The 26638-nt window shown below is 40.2% G+C and overlaps 1 protein-coding gene across 2 annotated transcripts in view; it reads left to right on the forward strand.

Annotated features, from left to right (window-relative positions):
- pik3r3b (phosphoinositide-3-kinase, regulatory subunit 3b (gamma)) overlaps positions 1–26638 on the forward strand; it is a 514779-nt gene that overhangs the window by 293429 nt on the left and 194712 nt on the right. For both annotated transcript variants that reach the window (XM_048601936.1, XM_048601937.1), the window contains 2 exons: positions 12392–12593; positions 16698–16783. In XM_048601936.1, the coding sequence (XP_048457893.1) occupies positions 12392–12593; positions 16698–16783 (288 nt within the window). The remainder of the gene's footprint in view (positions 1–12391; positions 12594–16697; positions 16784–26638) is intronic.

Consider the following 26638-nt stretch of genomic DNA (forward strand, 5'->3'; position numbering starts at 1 on the left):
CCTGCTCCTATGATGCTGCTTGGCCTGCTGTGTTCATCCAGCTCTACACCTTGTTATCTCAGATTCTCCAGCATCTGCAGTTCCTACTATCACTGCTCTTGTCTGATGTTGCAGTGGTGTTTGGACCTAAATTAGAGTGAGTGACATTAACATACCTGTCAGTAGACAACAATGTTTGTTTCTTTGATAATTTGTTCTTCTGGTTCCAAGTGAAGATAAGGCTAATTACTTTAAGTAAGCAATCAAGTTAATATTTCAATTATAATTGTATTTGTAACAGTGGGACCTTATGAGATTGAACTTGTGGTAGGTGGTGCCAGAGTGGGAGAGAGGGAAAAGTCCAACATGACCTATCCTTTTTGAAACTGTTCAATCAGCAGCCTGTATCCTAAGACAGTAGATATATTACTGATCCCAATTATTTGAGGCTGCTGCTTCATTCCAGGAACAATCTCAGTGCTTCCCGTGGAAAATCCTGGTTTTATGATCAATCGGAAATGGCTGCCCACACAATAGAGTTGGAGCCCAGAATGAGCTCCCAATATTAGGTAGGAGTTCAACCAGAATCTGTAAGAAAATAAAATTCACTTACTTTTCCTAACTTTTTAAGACTGAAAGTGTACTAATTGAGAGACATTATGAAGATTTTTCATTTCCACCATAGTTGTGAAGTAATTAAGTGATTTTTGAGGAGCATACCCCCAGATGCTTGAGGAGAAGGTGGCATTATTTGTAAGCAAAATAGTTTTATTTTTGCTGCATTTGTTGCTGTTGTTCCGTGTGGCTTATTGCCAATGCCACATTCATCCACTAAGCCAAAATTTTGATTTTTATCCCATTTGCTGTTTTGAACTAAAGTAGAAGTGTTTGCATAGATTAACTAAAATTTTAATCAGTGATTGATTTAGTGACAAATCTTGATACATCTAGATTATCATTTAATTCAGAAATTCTGTGCTGTGTGCGTCTGTATCACTTGACTAGTAACTACTTGTTCTGTGTAGACTGAGGTAAGAAAATGCATTCTGAATGTATTTTTTATCCTCTACGTGTTTGAGCATTTCAATATGGCATGTGGAAATCCCAGCCCTAATTCCAGTATATCTATTCTTTGACAGTAGAGGAAATAGAGTGGGCTGTGATTCTTACAGACAGAAAACCCAACCTCAACAGGGCCATTTGAATGCAGTGCTCAATTTAAACAGATCCCTTTCTTTGTTGTTGCAAGGACCCCAGTATGGGAGTCATAAATTGATGCAGCAGACATAAATGTAATTGAAGGATGAATAAGGTCTGTATAACTATTACGATTTGATTGTTTTTAAAAGCCTCAAGTCGATAAGTTTCAATAAAGCAGGTTGCAGCTATAAGTGAGAGAACAAAATACCTCAGCTGGACTGCTCTGATTGATAAACATAGATTTTAAAAATGGAATATCTGGACCTGCAGATTTCTGAGAGATGTTTGTTGACATTACTCAGGAGCTATTATTATATCATTCTGAATGCTGAGCTGAGTTTCAAATGCTATAATTTTCACGGTAAGGGGTCTAAGTTCATCATTTGTTTAACAATATGAAGATGCTTTGAAAGGATTGGCTGTCTTTGATATGGGTCTGAATAAAAGTCTGTTTATTCTTCTAAAAGATTAGCCATATGATATTTGAAGCTTGAGTTAATTTATGAATGAATGATTTTTTTTTCTGTATACAATGAGAGTTGCATTATAATGTTAGAAGTTTTTGTTTCATTTCTACATGGTTCCTGGGGTCTGCTCATGGGGAGCATTGAGTAAGTGACTAAGACAGTGGCATGATTGTTAGGAACTATGGGAGTGGATAGGAGTGTATGAGTTGACATTGAATTAACATGAAAGATATGTGGGCCATCAGGGATGGGTGTGAGGATTGAGGATTAGAAAGTTTAACCATTTTAAAAACAACTGCGTCAAAATCCCTAAGGATCAAGGCAGGCTTTCTAATCAGCTTGCCTTGGGACCTACCCTCCACCATGGCTGCCCACATTCTTCTTCTGGGGCTGATGAGGCATTTTCTGATTCATCCTACCTTGATTTGATTTATTTATTGTCACGTGTATTGTCTTCCAAATACCGTGAAAAGTGTTGTACAGTGTTGCCACTCTCCAGCACCAGCTTAAAATACAGAAAAATAAACTAAAACATAGAATATAAAGGCAGAAAATGAAGAAATAAAGAAGGTGTCCAACTTTACAGTCCTTCTTGTTAAGTGCTATGCTATGGAAAATGGGCCTGGTAGTCCCCTTCACCGCACTGCTGCCACTGGAATGAATTCGCCACTCTTTGGCACCATCTCAGCTCCACCAAAGCCCTCACAACTATGAGTCCTCACTGGACCTCGCCGATGCACCAGGTACTGAACAGGCCCAAACTCGACTCTGCTTCGAGCTCACCTCACCGACACAACTGCTGCTGATGCCACTGGGTCTTGTACTGGGCCCAAACCTGCCTCTACCACCAGCTCCACGAATCTGGACTAGCAGCAGATGCCGTCGGGAGCCCAAACCTGCATCTACCGGCGCTGCCACTAGTCCGCGCTGCTGGGCCTACTCGAGTCTACACTTCTGGGCCTATTTGTTGCTGCCAATGCCATAGCTGCAATCGAGTTCTTCATCAAGGGGAAATAAAATAGAAGAAGGAAGAAAAGAGGAGAGAGAAACAAAAGAAAAGAAACAAAAAGTGGATGGAGTGGACAAGCCTCAGGCTCAGAAGCCCTACTCCACTGCTATCTGACCTGTAATGTCAATAACTCTTTGTGCCAATATATAATGTACATATTTGGAGTTCTATTTTTACTGCATTGTCATGTGCACTGAGGATAATTTCTCTGTGTAATGTGTTGTATGTGCATATTTAATTTTAACAGGTATAGTACTGCACTTAATCATCTTTCCATATAAAAGCATTTCAGTAGTATGTATTCCAATTAAGGCTATAAGTAACTAGGCTGTAAAAACAATCAGATTGTTTTCCCATCCATGGCATGTCACCAAATAAATTGCAATTGTTTATTTTGTTCACCAAAAATGGTCATTTGTTGTTCACTTAGAATGCTTTGGTTAAAAATAATAAATACCACCTAATCATTCTAAATAGGCTTTTTAAAAATATACAGCTTGCTAAGAAGAATGAGCGGAGGTCCATCTGGGCCTGAAATTGTATGGACAGGTTTAACCTCCTGAAGGATAAGGTCATTTGCAACAGCAGCTGGCTGAGTTTAAAGTTCATTTTGAGTTTCCATTGTGGGGCACACATCATTGCTAATCACTGCCAGCAAAGCAGCAGGGAGTAAGTAATGTTCCAGCCATGTTGGATCTAGGGCAAGTCTTTGAGTTCTAATTAATCCATACTTAACGGAGATAGGCATTAAACACATTCATCATTCACCAGTTTACCAATGAGCTCAGAGTGACCTATGAACTTTAAGTGCTTGGATTATTATAAATACTTCAATAAGATATAGATCAATCAATGGCTTTTGTCAGCACAGATATCATAAACCCTTTCTGTATATCCAAACAAACCACTATACACAGCATATGGCAAGTATTATGGTCTTCTTTTCAATGGCTCTATTTTTTTCCCGATGATAATTTGTCTCAAAAATCTCTAATGATGTAAAATAAGCCTGTGCACTTCTTAAGTACAATATCTCTTGAAATACCTGCAAAGGTAAGCTTTAGTTGAGTCGAATCTAACGTTTATACAGGTATTAGCAAGCAACAATGAGACATAAAGACTTTTGTTGTCTACTTTTCCAGCCTCAGATCTATTTTATGCCTTTAATATGCTGACCAGATTTTTCCACTGAGCCAAGTTTCACTGTGGATCACTTCATACTCTGTCTCTCAGTGAGGGGAATTTTCCTTGACTCCACCCCCCTTCCTCCACCCTTGCTGGCAGCAATTTTGTTAAAAATGTTCAGAGTAAATGAGATATTTTCTTCAAGTCATATAGTTCTCCTGTAAGTGGACCCAAATCCTTCACAATTAGAGGTTTACCTCAGTGTCTGATATATGGGCCATGAATGATTATTTCAATATGGACATGATATTATCTTTTGGCCATGCTATCATTAGCATTTATCCTATATCTTATGGTAAGTGGCTGATGAATGCTTAATGTTTTATTTTTTGAATGAGCTCCCTGAAACCAACTGATAGCCTACTCTTTTACATCGAAACATAGAAGATAGGAGCAGGCCATTTGACCCCTCCAGCCTGCTCTGCCATTCAATATGATTATGGTTGATCATCAAGCTAAATACATTATTCCCACCCTCCCCCATCCCTTGATTCTTCTCACCAGTAAGATCTATATCTACCTTCATCTTGAAAACACTAATGTTTTAGTTTCAACCATTTTCTGTAGGAGTGAATTCCATAGGCTCACCACTGTCTGAGTGATTTTTTTGTCTCTTATTGGTCCTAAAACGTTTACTCCTTTACCCTTTAAACTATGATCCTGGTTCTAGACCCTGGACTGAGCATGAAGACACCCAGTCTTGTTGAACATTCCCCTCTCTCAATTTACAGCCATTCAAATAATAATCAAAATTTCTATATTTGCTATCAAATTGGATAACGTCACATCTAGCCACAATATGTGCCTACTTACTCAGCTTGTCCAAATCACACTGCATCACCTCATAGTTAAACTTTCCACCCAGCCTGATCTCATCTACAATTTTTGAGAAATTACATTCGTTCCATCATTTACATTATTAACATATTTTGAAATAGCTGGGTTCCTGGTACTGATCCCAACACTACCCACTAGTTTCTACCTACCATTGAGAAAAAGGCCCATTTATTCCTCCTGTTTGTTTCCTATCTCCTAACCACTTTTCTATCCATCATAATAAGTTATCCCCAGTCCAATGTGCTTTCATTTTACACATTAATCTCTTACATAGGACTTTGTCAAAAGCATTCTGAAAGTCCAAATAAACCACATCCATGGGCTCCCCTGATCAACTCCATTCGTTATATTCTCAAAGAATTCCAGCCAGACATGATTTCCCTCTTTTAAATCCAAGCTGACTGTATCTGATTCTACCACTGTTTTCTAAGTGCTCAGCAATAAAATTCTTGAAAATGGACTCTAGCATCTTCCCCACCCTTGACATCAGACTCCCTGGCCTATAGTTCCCTGCTTTCTCTCTACCTCCCTTTTTAAATAGTGGGGTTACATTAGCTGCCCTCCAATCTATTGGACCTGTTCCAGAGTCTAAAGAATCTTGGAAGATGACCACCAATGTATCTATTATCCCTTAAGTACTCTGGGATGTGGATTATCAGGCCCTGGGGATTTATTGTCTATCAATTTCTTCAATTTCACTACTAATACAGATTTCCTTCAATTCCTCCCTCTCACTAAACCCTGTGTTCACCATCATTTCTGGTACATTATTCATGTCCTCCTTTGTGAAGACAGAAGTGATGACAGATGTGTAAAGGGGATATCCTGCCTTGTCCTTCATTTTCTCTATAGTTGTCGGCACTCCTTTGGAATTGAGGATGGTGTGTGTCAGGCTAGGTGAGTCCTCAGGTGACAGAAGGGCAGAAATTTAAGTCCACAAATTTTTCTGCAGTGGGGCCAGATTGTTATGTGGGAGAATGACATTCACATTACCTTCCTCATCTCTCCTCTGCTGCCACTGTTCCACTGTTGCCGAGTTGCCGAGCCTCAACGGGTCTTGTGCCTTGATGGATCAGGGGTACCATATCTCCCAGCCATGGTATCAATGCCTCCATGCTTTAGGATGGCCTGGAGCATATCTTCAAACCTTTTCCTTTAGCTGCTAAAGGAGAGCTGGAAGAAAAGAATCGACTAAGGGCATCCAGATGCAATAGCCCATCCTTCATGAGCAGGGCTCCATTACTGGTAGACTTTATTGGAGAATTCTTGCAATGGTGAGGAGTGCTCTATAGACAGCAAGTCATCAAGTCAAATCATTGCCTATAATTTTAGTTCTTTCATGCTCTTCTTGCATTGGCAACTTGACCTTGTTGTTGAGGTATTTGGATTGCTTGAATTAGTTACCTGAGAGGATGCCTTCAAGTTTCTGAAATCAGTATCAGAAAGGAGTTCAGCTTTGGGATGAGTATGACAATCATTTTAGTTGTAAAGCACCTTATAAATCTTAAGGTGCATTTATAGAATTGCTTAACACAAACCCAAAATTTCCAAAGTGATGTGCATCCAACATCTCATTTTAAATGTGCAGTCTTTGTAATTGTGTCAGCAAGGTATGATGTATGGTATGTGACTTCTGTATATTTTAATATCATTTAAGTTTGAGTTTGTATTTTTTAAAATTTGTGTTGGTGGTATTTGGATTTCCTGAGTGTCGGAAAGGGTTCAATGATTAACTTGTGTTTCCATAGCAGTTGTGATTTCTTTAAAACCCAGTGGAAGAAAGACTTACTTGAGGGTAATAAGTTTTTGTTTACATTGAGAATTAGAATTAGAATTAGCTTTATTGTCACATGTACTCACATGAGTACGCTGAAAACTTACATGTTGTCACTTACGGTGCCATCTTGGGTACAAATGTACCTTGATGCAGATTCTTATGTACAAATTCTTAGGTGAAAAAAATAGAAAAATAAAGAAATAAAAAGTCCAGCAATAAATTAGAAAAATAGAGAAATGCAATAAACAGTAATGCATTAGCCTCCAGTTTGGAAGGTCAGGGATTGTTAATTTTTCTTTTGAAAGTGGAAACACACAGCTTGTAAAAAGTTTGCTTTCATTTCATTTTGGCAGTTCTGCAGGGTCCTTGCCTGAAGCTTCATGTGTAAAGCCGTTGCTCCTGAGAAAGCAAAAAGATATTACAGAATTATTAAAAATTGGGTTACCTCAGTGTAAGGAGCTCAGTGAAGGCTCCAGACAAAAAGTGTTTGGTTGAGAAAGTCTAAGCTCAGTTGTATGAAGACTACAGTAAAAGACTATCAGATTGAAAGGAGCTGAAGCCACAGTTCAGTTAAGTCCTTTTGAGTGGCTCGTGAATGGAATTCTGGCCAATGTGAGTTCTATAAAGGGGTGCATTTGGGATTAATGGGATTATATTTTTACCATGTAATGTTATGAAATATTTAAATCTGTTATATATAAGTAACTTGTTTTATTCTATTTTATATTCTTTTATTTTGTAATAGACTTCCATTTTTTTTGTTAAACCCAAGTCAGCAGCATTGTGTATGTATGTTTCAGTGAGAGATCATCTCATTAAAACCAAAAAATGGACAAAATATGGACTTTATTTCATCTCTGAGAGTTCCTTTAAAATACTGAATAAATCTATAGATACTTACGAACTTTATTTTATTTTGTTACAGCATGGTTCAGAGGCCTGCCCATGGAGGCACTGGATGAGTTGGATTTAAGGGTGAAAGGGCAAAAAGTGGTGTATGGAGGGCATGGGTTGGCATGAGTCAGCACTGGATTGGAATAAGAGCTATAAAGTATCCTGGGTTTGGTTGGGGGTCATAGGTTAGGCGGAAGGTCTAATAGGTCATGAGAGTAGATAGAGGAACATGGGAGTGATCCTTTCCTACAACATGCCTCCACACCTGGCAGCCCTGTGTTTGCCTCTGAACTGTTTCTGGATGTGGCAGGTGCAAAAGCTTCTACTGACAATTGCCCACTCACCCCAGAGCTACAGGTAGACCACGCAGGACATTTCCTCCCAAGCTGGTTTTACTTAAAGGAGAATTATCTCCAGAGTTATTTGCTCAAGTATTTGGAGTGAACCTTGTAGCCAGAATCTTCTCACTCAAAAGCAAGAGTGCTGTAGTGAGCCATGCTTAACTTTACAATTCAGGATTCAGACTTCAATTCTCATTTCAATTTTATACATTTGTAACTTAAAAGAAAGATGCATTATTTGTCCTTAATGTTTCTGTAACTAGGACTCCCAAACCTTTTCAGCCTAACATATATACCTGGTATTGCTTTGCCAAATTTGAATGCAGTACCAGACACGGTTGTTAATTTTTATGCATATTTTAAAACTGTTTCAGGAAGTATTTCTATAATACCAGCTCAGGTCCTGGTACTTGAAATTCTCTGCGTTCTAAAGTGGTGTAGATTCCACAGCAGTCAGAGCAACACAAAGACAGCTGCTCTTGCACAAGCTCGCACATGTGCAATTATTTTTAGCTATGCATCTGGTCACCAAACCTTCCCAAATGGCAATGTGAAACAGGGCTGAGAAAGCAACTGTCTCACAGTTTAATTTTCAATTATGTTGACATTGGGGATGGTACTACCCCCAGAGAAGTTTACGTTAATGCAAATGAACTGTAGAAACAGCAGAATCATCTTGCTTGTTTTACAACATTACACAAGTAGTTTATTAAAATGCAGGAGTATGTTAAGTCACATTCTTTGCATTAAACCTTTAATTTAGAATATCTTTCATTCAATAAATCAGTTAAAGCCAAACCAGTGCTGATTTTCTACACAATAGTTATAATGTGTACTGTATAATATTAACACCTGGTATCAATGATTACATTTTTCCCCCAAATACAAAATGTAACATAAGGTGTGGAAGAGAGAATGAGATAAACCCTGATCCTATAAACTATGGGTCTCCAGTTAGGGAGTTGTCATTACACATGTCAATAAAAGTGACCTGGAACAGAAAGCAGGAGAAATATCTTTACACCAAGTAGTGATATTGTAGAATTCACTTCCAGTCTTTATGACTGAGGCAAATACCATATTGACATTAAAGTTTAAATTGGGATAGGTAGATGAAGAGGTGAGTTTGAAGTGAGCCAGGAATGAGGTAGGTAAATATCATTGTAGCTATTTGTTTGTGTGAGGTATTTCTGTGTATGTGTTTATAGGAATTCCACTAATATCCAGAGTGTCAACAGAGATTACCCTGTAGTGTGGAGTGGCACAAATCAACAGATTTCCTATGGGAAATAATGAAGTCCTCTTCAGGTTTCCTTGGGTAACTCCAATGAAAACTGCTATTGAAAACAAAGTTAAACAGTTTTGGCTCTTGATGCTTAGTTTAGAGTTGCCATCTCAGTCTGTCCACGGTCTGCTCAACCATCATGTATATGACAACTGGCCTGTGAAGAATTTTGGCCTGAGTCAGAGAGACCCTGACCGAGTTGAACATCATGCATACGCCATAACAATAAAGACAATGTGGAAACAATTTTGCATTTGTAAATCTCATGCCTGCTTACTTTGTATTTTACCAAATCCATTCTAGAATGTGAATGGGGCATCATCGCACACATTTTATTCACATGGCTGGGGAAGCTGTTAACAGTTCAATGTTTAAATTAGCAGTCTTTTCAATGGCTTCAGCTGATGCAATCTGACTAGTTGTGATGCCACATGGATACACTAATGGGAGAAGACTGGCCTGCATTGTCACTTCAAGTGGAGGAAAGAATCTGGTAATATACATGCCAATAGTTAGAAAGGCTGAATTAAACATTGTATTCTGACTAACACATATAGGCGGTGCCCTCCCTCCAGTTGTTCAATATTAACTATAGATTTAATGAAGTTTCATTTTATTTCTGAATCTTGATAAACACTACAGGCTTGTGTGCTGAGGTTTTCCATTCAGAATATTTATACCTTCATAGCCTTTTCTAGTGTTGCTTCCTTTATATTCTTAACAGTTCCACTCTGCCTACTTTGCTTATTATAGTCATTTACAGATCATCCAGTCTAAGGAAAAATTATTAATGTGACAAGAATGTATCTTTGTCTATAATATCATTAATTTAAATTCTTTATTATTAGGAACAGTTCTCACAAGGTTAATTCTCAGAGGCAGTCTATGATCACCTCAGTAACATCTGTCCATGCTTTAATCATGATTTTATTATGTCCCACTCGACCATTCATTGCTTCTCTGGCTATCTTCTTATCCTGTACAAACCTCTGGTCATTCAAATGCTATCTGCTACATCCCATTCAGTTTCGAATCAAACCTCAAAATCCCTGTCTCTGCTAATCAGTATGGGCCTATGATCCATCTATCCACAAATATGAAATTATTACCTAATGTATTAAACCCTTCATGATCTTGACTCATCCTTTTCCTTTATTTTGCTCCAGCCCAACAACCATTAGCCCAAGTCCCAACCTGAAAGGGCTTCATCATTCTGAATCTGACCTCATTTCTTTCTCCATGGCAGCCGTGGCTTCAGCTGCTCAGACCCCTCATTCTGGAATTCTCTGCTTAAAGCCCTTCACATCTACACCTTCTTCTGTTCCTTCACAAGCTGCTTGAGGTCAACTTCATTTTTTTAAAATCACCATCCTAATATCTCTGTTTTATTCATTCAGGAGATGTGGTTATCACTAGCTAGACCAACATTTATTGCCCATTCCCCATTGACCTTCAGAAGATGGTACTGAGCTGTCGCCTTGAACTGCTGCTCCCCTGATTGTAGGGAGATCCACACTGCCATTAGGGTGAGAGATCCAGGCTTTAGAGCCAGCAGGATAAAGGAACAGTGACATGTTTCCAAGTCATGATGGTGTGTAGTTTGGAGGGGAGCTCTAGAAGGGGTGGTTCTCCCATGTATCTGCTGTTCTTGTCCTTTCAGATGATAGTGGTTTTAGCGTTGAAAGACGATGTTGAAAGAGCCTGGGTGAGATCCTATAGGGCATCTTATAAATGATACGCATTGTTGCTACTGTGTGTCAGAGGTGATGGGAATGAGCGTTGAATGTGGTGGATGAGGTGTCAGTAAGGCATGCTGTTTTGCCTGGATGGTGTCAAATGTCTTGAAAGTTATTGGAGCTGTAGTCATCCAGGCAAGTGAAGATTATTCTATCATATTGCATTTGTAATACATGTGATGAATTAGTCGCGAAAATGGATGTAAGTGGTTATGATATGGTTGGGATTACAGAGACGTGTCTGCAGGATGACCAGAGCGTTCATTTTTTATAAAGGACAGACAAAGAGGAAAATGAGGTGGGTTAGCATTGCTGGATATAGAGGACATTAATGTAATCCTGAAGTGGAATTTGTATGTGTGGAGCTTAGCAACACCAAGGAGCAGAAAACAAAAGTTGGAGTTGGAAATAGGCCCCCGAAGTGTAGTGGTAATGTTGAGGAAAGCATCAAATAGGAAATTAGAGATGCAAACAATAAAAGGACAGCTGTATTTATGGGCAACTTTAATCTGTGTATAGATTGAGCAAATCAAATCAGCAACAATGCTGTAGAGGAGGAATTCCTGGAGTGTGTATGCGATGGTTTTCTGGATCAATACAGTGAGGAACCAGCTAGAGAACAGGACATCCTAGGTTGAGTATTGTGTAATGAGAAAGTAATACTTGGCAATATATCTGTGCCAAGTCCCTTGGGGAAGAGTGACCATAAGATGATAGATTTCTTCATTAAGGTGGAGATTGACCGAGTTGGAACTGAATCTTCTTTGAACAATTTAGGTGACTCATGGCAGAAAGGAATTGCTTTTCAGTGGGTTGTGCAGCATCTTGTTCAAAACTTTATCCTTTGTCTTCTAACAAATAATGGAAGCACAATTAATGGAGGTTACATTATTTTGTTGAATTCTGTGTTTTGTACTTGCAGCCCTTCCTAGACAATGCATTATTTTACTCCGTTAAAATGTGATATCCATTCTGCTTCAATGTCTTTGTCAATGTCAATAAAATATCAAAACAAAAATGTTCCTGTGTGATCCACTGTCTGAGGTTAATTTTCTGCCATCCTTGGATTTTTTTGTTAAGCATCTACCCAAAGCACTGTTTATATTCAAAATTCTGTGGTCTGGATTTTCCAGAGGGTGGGAAATGGAAAGAAGTGTTACTAGCCCTCCCCCATTCAATAGAAAAGCAAAGGCTGCCCTGCAGCATTAATATTGTGGGGGTGTCCACAATGAAGTGAGAATGAGATGTCCTCCCTTTGGACAGATTAATTGGCTAGAAGCTCAGTGATCCCAGCAGTGCCACAAGATAGAAATGGCTGCTGCTGGGACAGTCCCTGGGAAGAAATGACATGGATGCCAGGTGAAGGTAAGTTTGGGATTTTTGGGCTTGGAAGAACAGGAAGCTCAGGCAGGGGCGAGGAGCGAGTTGCAGAAATAGGTTTTGGAGTCTGGGAGGTGAGGGAAGTTTGTTAACTAGCCAGCCAAACAATTTTACATGTTCGTCCACTACCCTGACCACCACAAATGTACCTGGAGGATCTCTGTAAAATTTCTTCCTATGTTTGGGGAAATTACTGGTTCTTGTGCCCTACTAAGTTAGGGAATGATACAGAATATGTATACCACACAATGCATGCCATATTGAAGGTAAGGCTTAACAAAATCTCATTTATATTATTCAGAAATCCAGAACGTCGATGAGTGTGTCCAACAAATCAGAAGAATTGTGGAATCTCCCAGCCTGCCCCAGCAACACTGCCTTGTTCTGAGATATCTGGTGAAGCACTTCTGTAAAGTGTGTCAGAGTGAAGCTGCAAACAATCTCACCCCAAGGCTACTCGGTGAAGTCTTCAGTGATGTTTTCTTCAGGCATTCATTATCAAGGTAAATGACTTCAGTAACAAATGATGTGCGAAAATGAATGGAACCTTTATCTAAGGCGTACGTATGAGTAGAAAGTTTTGGAAGAGTGCAGAAGGATTTCTGTAACATATCCTGAGGATGGTTTTTTGTTTCGCTGCACAGCTTGAATCATGATAAGCCTGGAACTAATTTGCCAAGAAATGCTCAGGTCGACTTTATGAAAACGTGATCTCACGATTGACTTTTGTGCAATGGTCATGCATTTTAGGAATTCAGGCTCGAAGATCAGAATACCTTGTCTGAAATCCATTCCTTTGGTTTTTGATTGGGATTATGTTTCAGGCCAAGCTTTGTATAAATTCCATGAGACCAATTTCTAATTTGAGTGCACATCAAGATAAGATGGTGGGTGGAACAATTGCATCATCTGCCCAAGGAAACCAGTTGAAACCTTGCACGGCTGCGTCTTTGATGTGATTGTTGAGCTGCCTGTGTCGAATGAATGCTAATGGGAGCTCATAAATGGGAAGGGGATGGGGGTGATGCAGTAAATCCACTGGTTGTGTCACAGCAATGGAAGTGAATCTTTAAAACCCAGAGATGAGGTGATCCAAAGAATGATCACAGAATGACTGATGGTGTAGACGACAACATTTCTGCTGGGGTCAGGAAAAGCACCCTGTAATTTAGTGATTTTTCTAAACAATCTGAGATTGGACTTTTAAGGTTGGTTGGTTTTACTGTGGAACAAGTAGCTTCACTGTGCAAAAAAACCTAGTCAGCCAGGCCTTGACTGACAAATGAGAAGTAATTTTGTTTTAATATTTAAATCTGCCTACTGTTCAGGTGACTGTTAGAAAACAAGCAGCAGACAAGACAAAATTTCTCACCCTCCTATATAACTACAAACAAAAATATTCTTCTGTGTCCAAGAGACCGATCCATTGATTTACTGAAATTTTCAAACTCATAGAAGCTTATGGGAAACATCATTGCTGCACTTTTTTTTTATTTCAAAATATACTTTATTCATTAAAAACATCTTAGTCACAAACAGAGTTCGGTTCTGTACAACAGCAGAAGAAAACAAACATTGGAGTTTGACTCTAACCAACAAACAAACTAAAGGCATCTCTTCCTTGTACAAGACTATATTTACATGCATTTGAGGCACCAGGAAGGTCCGATAACTGAATGGTCCCCTGTTTAACTTCAGCAGGAAGACGTCAGACAGTGATCCTTCCCCACTGCACCTTGGCGGCATCTGCCCCAACATTAGTGAGTGCTTTAGCACGTAGTCCTGGACCTTGGAATGTGCCAGTCTGCAGCACTTGGTCATAACCTTGTTTTGGAAGACCAACAAGTTTTGGACAGACCCTTATGGCTAAGCCTTGTTAAACAAAGCCACAGCAATTACTCACTGCCAACGGCTTTCAGCAGGTGAGAGCGAGATTTCCACTTCTCAATGGGAAGAAGTTGCATCGTCAAGAGCTGCAGGCAAATCAGATTGGCCAGCAGCTTTATAGCAATCTCAGCAGTATCAGGCACTGTTCATGCTGCAAATGTCGCAGAATCATGAATGCCAAAGAGATATGTGTTTGGTTGTCTTCTGCACCTTTGTTTAAGTCTAAGGAGCAAGGCGTTGCACTTAAATTTAGGGGTGGCACAGTGGCACGGTGGCTCAGTGGTTAGCACTGCTGCCTCACAGCAGTAGGGACCTGGGTTCAATTCCACCCTCGGGCAACTGTCTGTGTGGAGTTTGCACATTCTCCCCATGTCTGCATGGGTTTCCTCCAGGTGCTCTGGTTTCCTCCCACTCTCCAAAGATGTGCAGGCTAGGTGGATTGGCCATGCTAAATTGCCTGTAATGTTCAGGGATGTGTAGATTAGGTGGTTTATAGTGGGGATGTGTCTGGGTGGGATGCTCTGAGGTTTGGTGTGCGCTGGTTGGGCCAAAGAGCCTGTTTCACACTGTAGGGATTCTGTGATCTATGAAATTGATCTTTTTATGGGTAGAGATAGTGGACTTGGTCAAACTGCAGATTTGTGACATCAGTAGATTAATACATTAGTAGTGGGCTAACATTAGGTGCAAGAGTGGCAAACGTTCAGTCTTCTAGCAAAGTATAATAATTCAAGAACAAACAGTGTTAGTTTAGAGCTGGATGAACACAGCAGGCCAAGCAGCATCAGAGGAGCAGGAAGGCTGACGGTTCGGGCCTAGACCTTTCTTTCTGAAATGTCAGCCTTCCTGCTCCTCTGATGCTTCTTGGCCGGCTGTGTTCATCCAGCTCTACACCTTGTTATCTCAGATTCTCCAGCATCTGCAGTTCCTACTATCTCTGAAACAATTAGTTTTGAGCTCTTAATTTAGTTACGTTTTATTGGCAAGCCACTGAAATAAAATGGTTTTAATTATGCTGAATTTGAAATAATCTATGTCAGCAGCAGGATCTGACATTGGCATAGTTCCTCTCACATGGTTAGATGTCGGGGAAGTACTGGGGACAGACCTGAAAAATGCTGATCGGTTGTGTAAAGCATTAGGTGCATGCTGATACTGCCACATCTAGACAAAAGAACAAGGTGTTAGTCACACAATTTTTTTCTGAGATTGCATATTCTAATTACATTTGGTTACTGCATTTTCACTTTGTTCAAACTGTATGAAAAGTGCCAACCTTTCTTTGGTTTACACACCTGATTCCATGATGCTTCTGAGTTGTTATATAGAGGATTCTCATTATAACACTGTTATTGAGTGTTGTAAATATGCCGTAGTCAGGGAAAAGTTGCAGGGAAGCAATGTTATGGGTGGTCTGTGTTAATTAAGAAACTGCAAATAAAAGTGTTATGTATCACTGTCATCCATCAACAGTGTTTGTGTATTATGCAGTGATAGACATGTGAATTGATAATAAGCCACTGTGTAAAACAAGTTTTCTGAGTAATTCTTTTGAAATTAGTTCTTCATATTTTGTACTTTTGGATGTTCATTTTGTTTGGAGCCATCAGGCAAGGTAAGTAGCAAATAATCTCTTCTCTTTACAGATCCAGGTAGTTCTTTTATTAATTGCAAGAGATTGTACACAGTACATATGTCTGGGCAGCAATGATAATGGGACCATGTTGTATGCTAGGAGACCATGTAACTATCAAAAAGAGACCAATGTGTGTGGGTTAACTTCTGCCTTATGGCAGAGGGACAGAGGATTGACAGCGATGATCTTATCGGCCATAGGCATTTGCAAAAAGAAAAAAGCTGCAGTCAGGGCATGAGATATTTCCCTGCAGCTAACTGAAGCGTGAGAATTTCAGTTTATCTCCTGAAAAAATCTCTCTGTGTTAGTTCATTGCAGTGCTGTTATGTTCCAGGCTGTCAGCAACTTTCATGAGCTGTAAAAAAAGATTCTATGGATGGGTTTGTGTAGGGATTAAACTGAGAAACATTGTTCAGGGGGCAGCATCCAGAGTTTGAAACTTCTTGAAGTATGGAAAGAGTAGGAGAGAGTACAAGGTAAATCAAGATACCCTGCAAAGAATAGCTTTGAAAGCTTTTAGTCTACAGGAGGAATGGAAGACTTGTAGTAGGGGAGGGAGAATGATGGTTGGTGGGTGTGGTGTAAGTGGTCATGAGTTAAATAAAGTTAAGTTTGATACATTTCTATTTCTAATCACTTTGGTTGAAATGGTAACAGGGGTAAACTTGCTGCAGAAATTAGGTGGTGAGTAAATGTTCTACATTTGAGGACTAGCTACCTCCATGCAGCTTTCAGTGGTTTGCATGGTACACCACAAAGCACAGCATAGATTAATGAAACATGCTCGCTGCACATTTCTGTGCTGGCGTGAGATTATAAACCTTTGTCAGCAGTTCTGAAATAGCAAAGGAAGCTGTGGGAAGAATGGGTTTATTTGAATTTCTATCCATGAGTTGCAGTGTTTCCACATCTAACTCTTGATGGCTATTTATTAAACACATCGTTGTTTGGGAGATTGGAGTCAGTGGCAAGAATTTTCAGAATGCTTATGTCAAGCCAAATGTTGTAAATTGTCTCCCAACCAGACATTCTACCAAGATGAATGTATACAGAAATGTTAAATGCTGCTTATATTTGTTTTCAGTGCTGATGTGAATCCAGAACACCACATTAAGATCATTGAGGCACTTATTATGACTGGAGGCTTTGCTGAAATGCAAGCTGCACCAGGTAGGAAGCCAATATTCTTTTCTGTATTATGAAACTTCCTTGGTAGATTCGTTTTTTTCATAATCCAGTGATTTGAGCCATGTCTGTAACTGTCTTAGATAGCAGATGGTTACAAAGACTCTTTGTTGGTCTTTACACAGATTTCATTTAGATACAGAGCTATTTTCAATACATCAACCTTTTTTTAGATTTCCAGAAGTATACTTGAGTCACAGAGGATTTGTGTAAGATGGTACCTGCAGAAGTGGTATTCAATCTATTTAAGAAATGCTGCTTTAAGGGAAAATGTTCAACAATCCTATTTTATATTTGGAGGGAACAAGTTTATCAAGAAGACTTCACATAGAAGTGGCAATTGAATGTGTTTGATATGTAAATATTCACCATTGTACCAAGTTTGGGTAGTCTGATTTGTGTTGAAGCACTTATTTGTCAAAGTAGTACATTTTAAATCACCAAATCTATATCATCACATTTTACATAATTAAGCTGAATCCAGGCAAAGAATGACAACATTGTTTCTTTCCTTAGCTAGCTGGTGAAACACAGATGGGGGAATGTGATTGACTCGGGACTAATTCCAGAAAAAAATGCTTTGCAGCTCTTCTGTATTATTAGGGGGGCATGAAATGTGCCAGTCTTGTATTGTTATATAAGGTAATTTGTGGGAAAATGAGTTGAATTGTATATCTAAACTGAATAAAACATAACCTGACTAATGACAACGCTATGCCAAAATTGAATACTTTGTCCACAGTTTATTTCCATTCCATCATTTCGTTTTTGTAGTGGAACTTTAAAGCTAGACTTGTTTCAAGAAATAAAGCAAATCTCAGAGCAGCATATCTCAATCTTCTATTGCATACATATTCAGGGACAAAACAGGATTGTACCCATTCATTGTTATACAATAATTCTTAGTTCAATAATCATTTAACATACGATTACCAGCTGGCTTTAGGCTTTGTTCTGTGACCAAAGTATAGAGAGCACATTGTCAAAACTTGTAGATGATATAAAACCTGGAAGTACTGTGAACCATGAGGAAGTTGGTGTGGAATTTCATGAGGACATTGACAGGCTATTGGAATGGGTTGACAAATGGCAGACGGATTTTAATGCAGAGAAGTGTGAACTTATTCATTTTGACAGAATAATTGAGCTTATATACTAAAGGGTACAATTTGAAAGGAAGAACAGGAGCAGAGAGGCTTGGATGCATATGTGCATAAATCATTGAAAGTAGTGAGATTTTAACGAGAAGGCTGTTAATAAAGCTTATTAAGCTTTATTTCTGTTCTTTATCAATAGGGTATAGACTACAAAGCCATGGAAGTTATGTCAAACCTGTATAAAATACTGGCTTCAACAGGCATGTTGCATCCTATTCTGGGCTTCACATGTGAGAAAGGATGTAAAAGCATTAGATAGAATGAAGAGAATAGTCATGAGAATTCTTCCAGGGATGAGGAACTTCAATTGTATGGAAACATTGGAGAATTTGGGATGGTTCTTCTTGAAAAAGAGAAAACGGAAAGTTGATTGATTAGAAGTATTTAAACTCATGAAGGGCCAGGACAGAGTATATAGGGAGAAATTAATTTGTGGAAGGATTGAAACCAGAGTGCACAGACCAGACTCGAAACATTAACTGTGCTTTCTCTACACAGATGCTGCCACACTTGCTGAGTTTCTCAAAAAAACAGTTTTTTTCTGTTTCAGATCTCCAGTATCTGCAGTTCTTTACCTTATTATATAGGTTTGAAGAAAAGATTGGTTGATCCATAATGTTATTTAAACAGGCATTATTGCACAGAGGTGGATCTGAACTTTGTGCAGTCATAGATTTGAGTGTCATTAGCATACAATTGGGAGCTGAATATGCCAATTGAAACAGCATGTAAGTGAGGAAGAGATGAGAGATACAGATAAATTCTTTGTGATGCTACAAGTGACTGGAGGAGGTAGGAAGGGAAACTAAATATGCTAAATACACTGAGTCAAATGAAGGGTGGCTCAATAGAGCTGAACATCAGACCATTATAATTACCTGTAATTGATTCTTTTCAAAAGCTATATGCCTTCCCGCATGCCAGTTTTTGATGTTTTCTTTCTAGTTATTCAGAGCAGTTTTCAGTTTCATTTGGGCAAAGTATTTTAGCACATGTTCATGACTACAGCAAAAACTTGTATGAAGAGAGAGCACTATTAAATTTTGCAACATCCCAAAGAGCATGATAAAACAAAGCATACCACCATGCCAAGGACCTATTAGGCCAAATGACCAAGAAGGTCAATCACAATGTCATGTTTAAGAGCTGTCTTAAAAGAAGGAAGTGAGGTAGCGAAGTGGAGAGGTACAGGGAGGAAATACCAGAGCTTAGTGCCTGGATAACTGCAGGCACAGCCACCAAAGGTGGACCAATCAGGATTGGGAATGCACAGAATGACAGAGTCAGAGGAGAACAGATATTTCAATAGATTATGGGTGGAGGGGTTATAGAAATGGGGAAGAATAAAGCTGTAAATGGATGTGAAAACAAGAATGAGAATAAAAATGGTCTCCCTTTTAATATGGAAGTAAGGAAAATGTTTCTCACTGACAGTGATTCATTCTCTTCCACAGAAAGCAGTGGGGACCAAATCATCAAATTTATTCAAGACTGAATTAGACAGATTTTTGATAGACAAAGGAGTAAAGGGTTATAGGGCAGACAAGAGCTAGGTCAAGACCACAATGAAATCTGCCTCCGAACTGACTGCACTCTCTGTGCTTAGATCTAACCCTGACTTTGTTATTAAGCCTGCAAATAACGGTGGTGCTGTTGTAGTCTGGCATACTGACTTCTACATTGCAACTGAGTGCCAGCTCTCAGATACCTCCTCCCTGGACCATGGTGGGGTAAAAATGGCACATCAGGCTATTATATCAACTACGGTCACTAACCTCATTTCATCTGGTGATCTCCTTCCCACTGCCTCCAAGCTGATAGTCCCCGAGCCCCACACAGCTCACTTCTACCTCCTTCTGAAAATCCACAAACAGGACTGCCCTGGCAGACCCATTGTTTCAGCCTGCTCCTGCCCCACAGATCACATCTCTTCCTACCCTGACTCAGTCTTCTCACCCCTGGTCCAGTCCCTGCCCACGTACATCCATGATTCCTCTGATGCTTTCCGCCAGTTTCGGAATTTACAGTTTGCAGGCTCCAGCCTCCTCTTCTTTACCATGGACGTGCAATCCCTTTACATCTCCATTCCCTACCAGGGGGGGTCTCAGGGCTCTCCACTTCTTCTTGCAGCAAAGACCTGAGCCATCCCCACCCACCACCACCCTCCTCCACTTGGCTGAGCTCGTCCTCACCCTCAACAATTCCTCTTTTAACTCCTTCATTTTCTTCAGGTCAGAGGGGTGGCCATAGGTATCCACATGGGCACCAGTTACGCCTGTCTCTTTGTGGGGTATGTGGAACATTCCTTGTCCCAGTCCTATTCCGGCCCCCACCACAACTCTTTCTCCAATATATCGATGGTATCATTGGTGCTGTATCCCTCCCTCATCCAGAATTGGAAAAGCTTATGGATTTTGCTTCCAATTTCCACCCTGCCCTCACTTTCACCTGGTCTATCTCTGACTCCCACCTCCCCTTTCTCAACATCTCTGTTTCTGTTTCTGTTTCTGGGGATAGACTGACCATTAATATCCAGTATAAACCCACCGACTCCCACAGCGATCTGGTCGATACATCCTCGCATCCTGCTTCCTGTAAAGACTCTATTCTATTCACCCTGTTCCTTCATCTCCTTCGCATATGTTCCGATAAGGCCAACTTCAACAAGACAGCCTCCGAAATGTCCACCTTCTTCCTCAACCGAGGATTCCCCAGCACTGTTGTCAACAGGGTCCTCAACTGGGTCCGACCCATTTTCCACATTTCTGCCCTCACCCCCTCTCTTCTTTCCTGCAACAGCGGTCGAGTTCCCCTCGTCCTTACCTACCATGCCATCAACATTCAGAAGATCATCAGCCGCCATTTCTGCCACCTCCAGTGAGATGCACCCACCAGACACATATTCCCGCTCTCTCCCTTGTCCAGCTTTTGCAGATACCGTTCCTTCTGGGACACGTGGTCCACTCTTCCTTCACCCCAACACCACCACCACAGGACCTTCCCCTGTAACCGGCGAATGTGCAACACCTGCCCATTTACCTTCCTCCTCCCCAGTATCCAAGGGCCCAAACATACCTTCCCAGTGAAGCAACACTTCACCTGCACTTCCCAGAATCTAGTCTACTGCATTCACTGCTCACAGTGTGGTCTCCTCTACATTGGGGAAACGAAGCGTAGACTGGGTGACCGCTTCACAGAACATCTACGTTCTGCCCACATAAAAAGACCCTGAGCTTCCAGTTGCCTGCCGCTTTAACGGACCACCCTGCTCCCTGGCCAACAACTCTGTCTCTGGCTTGCTGCAGTGTTCCAGCAAAGCTGAAAAAACAGCACCTCATTTTCTGCTTGCAGACCCTGCAGCCCTCTGGAATCAATATCGAGTTCTATAATTTTAGGGCCTGAACTCTCCCATGTCCTAGCCCCTTACCCGACACACCAATCCTTGTTATCACATAGTCTGCCATTATACACTACCTTTCATTAGCCACTAACTGTCTCCTTTAACAGCTATTCACCCTCCTAGCCAGATTGTTATCCACTTCCTTGTCTGTCCAACTGTTCTTCTCTCCCTTTGGGCTCTATCCTTACCTATCATTTACTTCTTAACCCCTCCCACAACCCTATCTTCTGCATATAAACCGACATTTTCCTACCTACAGTCAGTTCTGATGAAGGGTCACTGGACCCAAAACATTAACATTTCTCTTCACAGATGCTGCCAGACCTGCTGAGCTTTTACAGCAACTTCTGATTTTGTTTCTGATTTGCAGCATCTAAAGTCTTTCAGATTTTATGAAATCAGCCTTGATCTTATTGAATGGGAGAGCAATCTCAAGGAATCAAATGGCCCACTCCTGCTCTTAAGTCCTGTGTCATGGAATATCAAAATGAAGACTTTGCTTGGCTAGGTACCAATGTAGGTCTGTGAGCACAGGAGAAGAATGGATCTCATTACAAGTAATGACACAAGAAGATGAGTTGCTATGGAGTGCTGGGGATCAAATGTGGGACACCAGGCCATTGAAATAGTATAGTCCAGAGGTAACAATGAATGTGGACTTTAGCAGCAGAAGAGGGGTTACAGAGGCAAAGTCATTCTTAGATTCTAGGATTCTTAAGGGGCTTGATAAGTTAAGTGCTGAGAGGATGTCTCCCCTCATGGTAGAGTCTAGGACAAGAGAGCATAGTTTCAGAATAAAGGGGTGCCAATTTAAGACTGAGATAAGGAGGAATGTCACCTCACAAAGGGTTGAGAGTGTTTGGAACTCCTTGCCACAGAGAGCCGTGGGGGCAGAGACCTTGTATTTATCAAAGGCTGAGATGGATAAATTCTTGATCAATAGGGGAATCGGGGTAACAGGGAAAGGGCAGGAAAGTAGGCACAAGGAATGTCAGATCAACCATGATCCTGTTGAATGGCAGAATAGGCTTGAGGGTCTGAACAGCCTACTTCTATTCCTATTTCTTACTGTCTTATGTTATAGAGGTGGAACTGGCGATCTTCACAATGCACAGAAATGAGACAGGGGCTCCTCTTCAAATTAAATATGACAACAAGTTAGTGAACAAGCTGGTTTAATTGCAGACTTATGCTAGGGTGAGTAATGGTGTCTTTAGTTCAGGAATGGAGTTTAGAGTGAGGACAAAAGCAATTACTTCAGTCTTCTCAAAATTTAATGGGAAGATATAATTCTGCACAAATGTTGGTTAAGTAGTCTGATAGTTTAGCATCAATTAAGGAGTTAAGAGGGTTAGTCGTGAAGTCCAGCCAGAGGCAGTGCCATGAGAAAACGAACACTGTGTTGTTGATGTCACCAATGAGCCAAGAATAGATCCCTGGGGGACACCAAAAAGAAGATGCTGGAGCAGGAAGAGAAGCCATTGTGAGGGATTCTCTACTAAATCAGTTATCATCCTCAAATTAATTTTGATTGTCAACTGTGATCAGAATATTGGCCAGACGTTCTGCCACAGTTATGAAATACTCATTGTCAGGAAGAGCAAACTTTGCATACTTATTTATTTTGAAGCAGTTTATTCTTACATTAATTTACTTTGTATATAAACATAATGTGGATTGTTTCATAAATTTACCAAAGCAATGACTATGAGTGACAGTTCATACTTTTTTATTCTCCGAAGAAGGACGTGCCCACAGTTTTTAATTTGCTAAATGCCAACATGATGGTTTCACTTGCACAGTTTGCTTTCCTGATCCAGGGATAAATAAAACAATGTTAAATAATAATTTTTAAGTGATCACCATATTGTTTTATTTGAACAGCTGTTTCTTTTCAGTCGGCATAAATAGTTCTCTGCTAGACCTCTGCCTGCACAGTAGATCATTAAATTTGTGTATTTGATGGTCCACCAATTGTACAAAATGATATTTTGTTGGACAGGCCCACACCAGGAGGGGAATGTTCCTCACTCTTCCCTTTGAATTAAATTGGCATTCTACTTGAAGAGCATAATAATGTAGATATATCTGTGCTCCCAGATACTTTCACAGAGCAGCCATCCAGGATACATCAGTATACAAGGTACTCCTGGTTGAAACTCAAGAACATATTGTCACTGGCTTGAGTTATGTGAAACTTCAGGTTTATCGCGGATTGCAAAATTGTTTCCAGCCATTTAAAATTCTTATTTAATGTTACCCCATAATCTTCTTTCAGCAGGAATACATTCTCTGAATTCTGCTGCTAGATCCTTTGAGCTGTACTTAGGTTTTTGTTGTGTAGAATGACCAAAAAATCCTTTGACCCATGATACAGTTCCATGATTGTTGATAATATGCAGTTAAGCAACCATCTGGACTTTATTGCATGACAAACAGATTATTTTTGACTTGACTGTTGTGCTGTGTGACAAAGGAAACTTAAAAAGAAACAAAGCAGTTTCTATGTTATTACGTAACAAAGTGCTAGTTTGGATGATTAAATGACAAACACAGACCACGCTGTGTTGTTGCAGCATTTTCACGAAGACCTCACAAAGAAGGAATAGTAGCTGTTGCTGCGTCTACAAAAAAACTAGCCCATGTTTTGCATGCAGTTGTTCTTTTGCAGATGTTAAGTAGTGTTATTGCTTGTGAATATTCAAACCAGGCCAACTGATTTTCTTTGAAACTGTTTGCCAATGGATATTTGAGTTTTTTGAGTAAGTGAGCTATTCGATCATGGACTCTTCCAGAACTGACCCTCAATTTTTGCTGCATTAGCTCGTCTTCATTAGAGCATTGTTTGATTGTTTCAGTGTCACCAGGTTAGATAGGGGCTTGCAACTTGGGTTCCAGCTCCTGATTGCAATCCTGCTGTAAAGTGTGCACTTAGAGATGTCAGGTGAAAGTATGATCAGCCCTATGTTAAATAATGTGACATTCATTGCCAAAGCTCGCAGCATTATTGAACTAGCAGAGGGTTTTGGCAGCATGCCTAATTAGAAGTAATTTTTTTTAGCAAAGGGTAAAAGTTGGCTGAAGAAAAATGGCAAGGAAATGATCAAAAATGAATCTTCCCACCTCCCAACCCCTAATTTCCTGGATACAAATAATATGATTGGGAAAATGAATAGTTGACTTAATGCTGGTGTCACTCAGTTGCAAGCATGAAGATATGCCTGAAGCAGAATTGAATCATTTTTCCTTCCAGACATAGAAAAGATTCCTGATCTTGGCTCATGGCTTTCCAAAGTGGTGTCACATGTTTCAGAAACTCAGTGGAAAACATTAATGCAACTGGAGTGTCACGACACTATAGATATTTCAATCTACTGAGAAAAAAAAGTCCTTTATTTTCCATTGACCTTATAGCTAGAAACACAAAATTAGACCTTGGCTTCAGAGAGATGTAAAACTAATCATTTTTATAATGCTTAATAGGGAACAGATTTATATCCCACTCTAATTCAGTCTTGTTAGTTCAGATGGCATCAGACCATAAGACCCTAAGAGATAAGAACAGGAGTAGGCCCCTGGAGTGTGCTCTGCCATTCAGAAGGATCATGGCTGATTCGACATTCCTCACATCCATTTTCCAGCCTTTTCCCTGTAATCCTTGATTCCCCTTCTGGTCAAGAATCTACCTATCTCAGCTTTAAATATGCACAAAGACTCTGACCCCGCAGTTGTCTGTGGCAAGGAGATCCAAAGACTCCCGACCCTCAGATAAGAAATTCCTTCTCGTCTCAGTCTTAAATTGGCTCCACTTTATTCTGAGACTTGTCCTGGGCCCTCCCATGAGGGGATACATCCTCTTAACATTTGGACATCGGGAGGCCATTTTTAGAATACTCTGTACAATTCTGGTCGTCCTTCTATAGGAAAGATATTGTTAAAAGTTGAGAGAGTACAGAAAAGATTTACAAGGATTTTGCTGGGACTGAAGAGTTTGAGTGATAGGAAGACGCTGGGGTATTTTTTCCTGGCGCGTTAGAGGCTGAGAGATGACCTTGTAGAGATTTATAAGGGGCATGGATAGGGTGAGAAGCCAAAATCTTTTTCTTATGGTGGGGGAGTCCAAAACTAGATGCCACAGGTTTAAGGTGAGAGGGGAAAGATTTTAAAAGGACCTGAGAGGTAGCATTTTCATGCAGAGGATGGTGCGTGTATGGAACAAGCTGCCGGAGGAGGTAGTGGAGGCGAGTACAATTATAACATTTAAAAGGCATCTTGAATAGGAAAGATTTAGAGGGACATGGTCCAAATGCTAGCAAATGGAACTAGATCACATTGGTATGTCGGGTCAGCGTCGATGAGTTGGACTAGAGGGTCTATTTCTGTGTTGCATGACTTTTTGACCCTGCTAAGCCCCTTAAGAATCCTATATGCTTCAATGAGATCATCTCTCATTCTTCTAAACTCCAGTAAGTGGAGTCCCAACCTGTTTAGCCTTTGCTCATAAGTCAATCCCTCCTTACTGGATAACATCCTAATGAACCTTCATTGAACTGCTTCCAATGAAGACATATCTTTCCTTAAATAAGGGGACCAAAACTGCTCACAGTACTTGCCAGATGCTTGTACAGTTCAGTAAGACTTCCTGACTCTTATGTTCTAACCCTTTTGAAATAAGAGCCAACATTCCATTAACCTTCCTGATTACCTGCTGCACCTGTATGCTAGTTTTCTGCATAAGTCCCCCCCAGTTCCACTGTGCCACAGCTTTCTGCAATTTCATGCCATTTAAGTAATATTCTGTACTTTCATTCTCCCTTCCCAAATGAGCAAATTCACAGTTTCCCACATTTATACTCCATTTGCCAACTTTTTGCCCACTTGCTTAACCTATCAATATCTCTCTGTAAACTGTTTATATCCCTCTTACAGCCTGTCTTTCCAGCTATTTTTATGTGGTCTACACATTTGGCTACAGTACATTTATACTTCTTTCTTCCACATTGATATACATTATAAATGGCTGTGGTCCCGGCACTGATGCCCGTGGAACCCCACTGCTCACAGGTCACCAATGTGAAAAAGAGCCCCTTATTCCCACTTGCTGTTTCCTGCCCATGAGCCAATTCTCTATCCAGGCCAATGTACAACCTCTAACACTGTGAGCTGTTATGTTATGACTTAGTATTTTGTGAGGTACCTTGTTGAACACCTTCTGGATAGCTAAATACAACACATCTTCTGGTCCCCGTCTAATCACCCTGGTAGAGACTTCCTTAAAACATC

This window comes from Rhincodon typus, chromosome 10 (assembly GCF_021869965.1).
Source record: "Rhincodon typus isolate 14 chromosome 10, sRhiTyp1.1, whole genome shotgun sequence".
NCBI lineage: Eukaryota > Metazoa > Chordata > Chondrichthyes > Orectolobiformes > Rhincodontidae > Rhincodon > Rhincodon typus.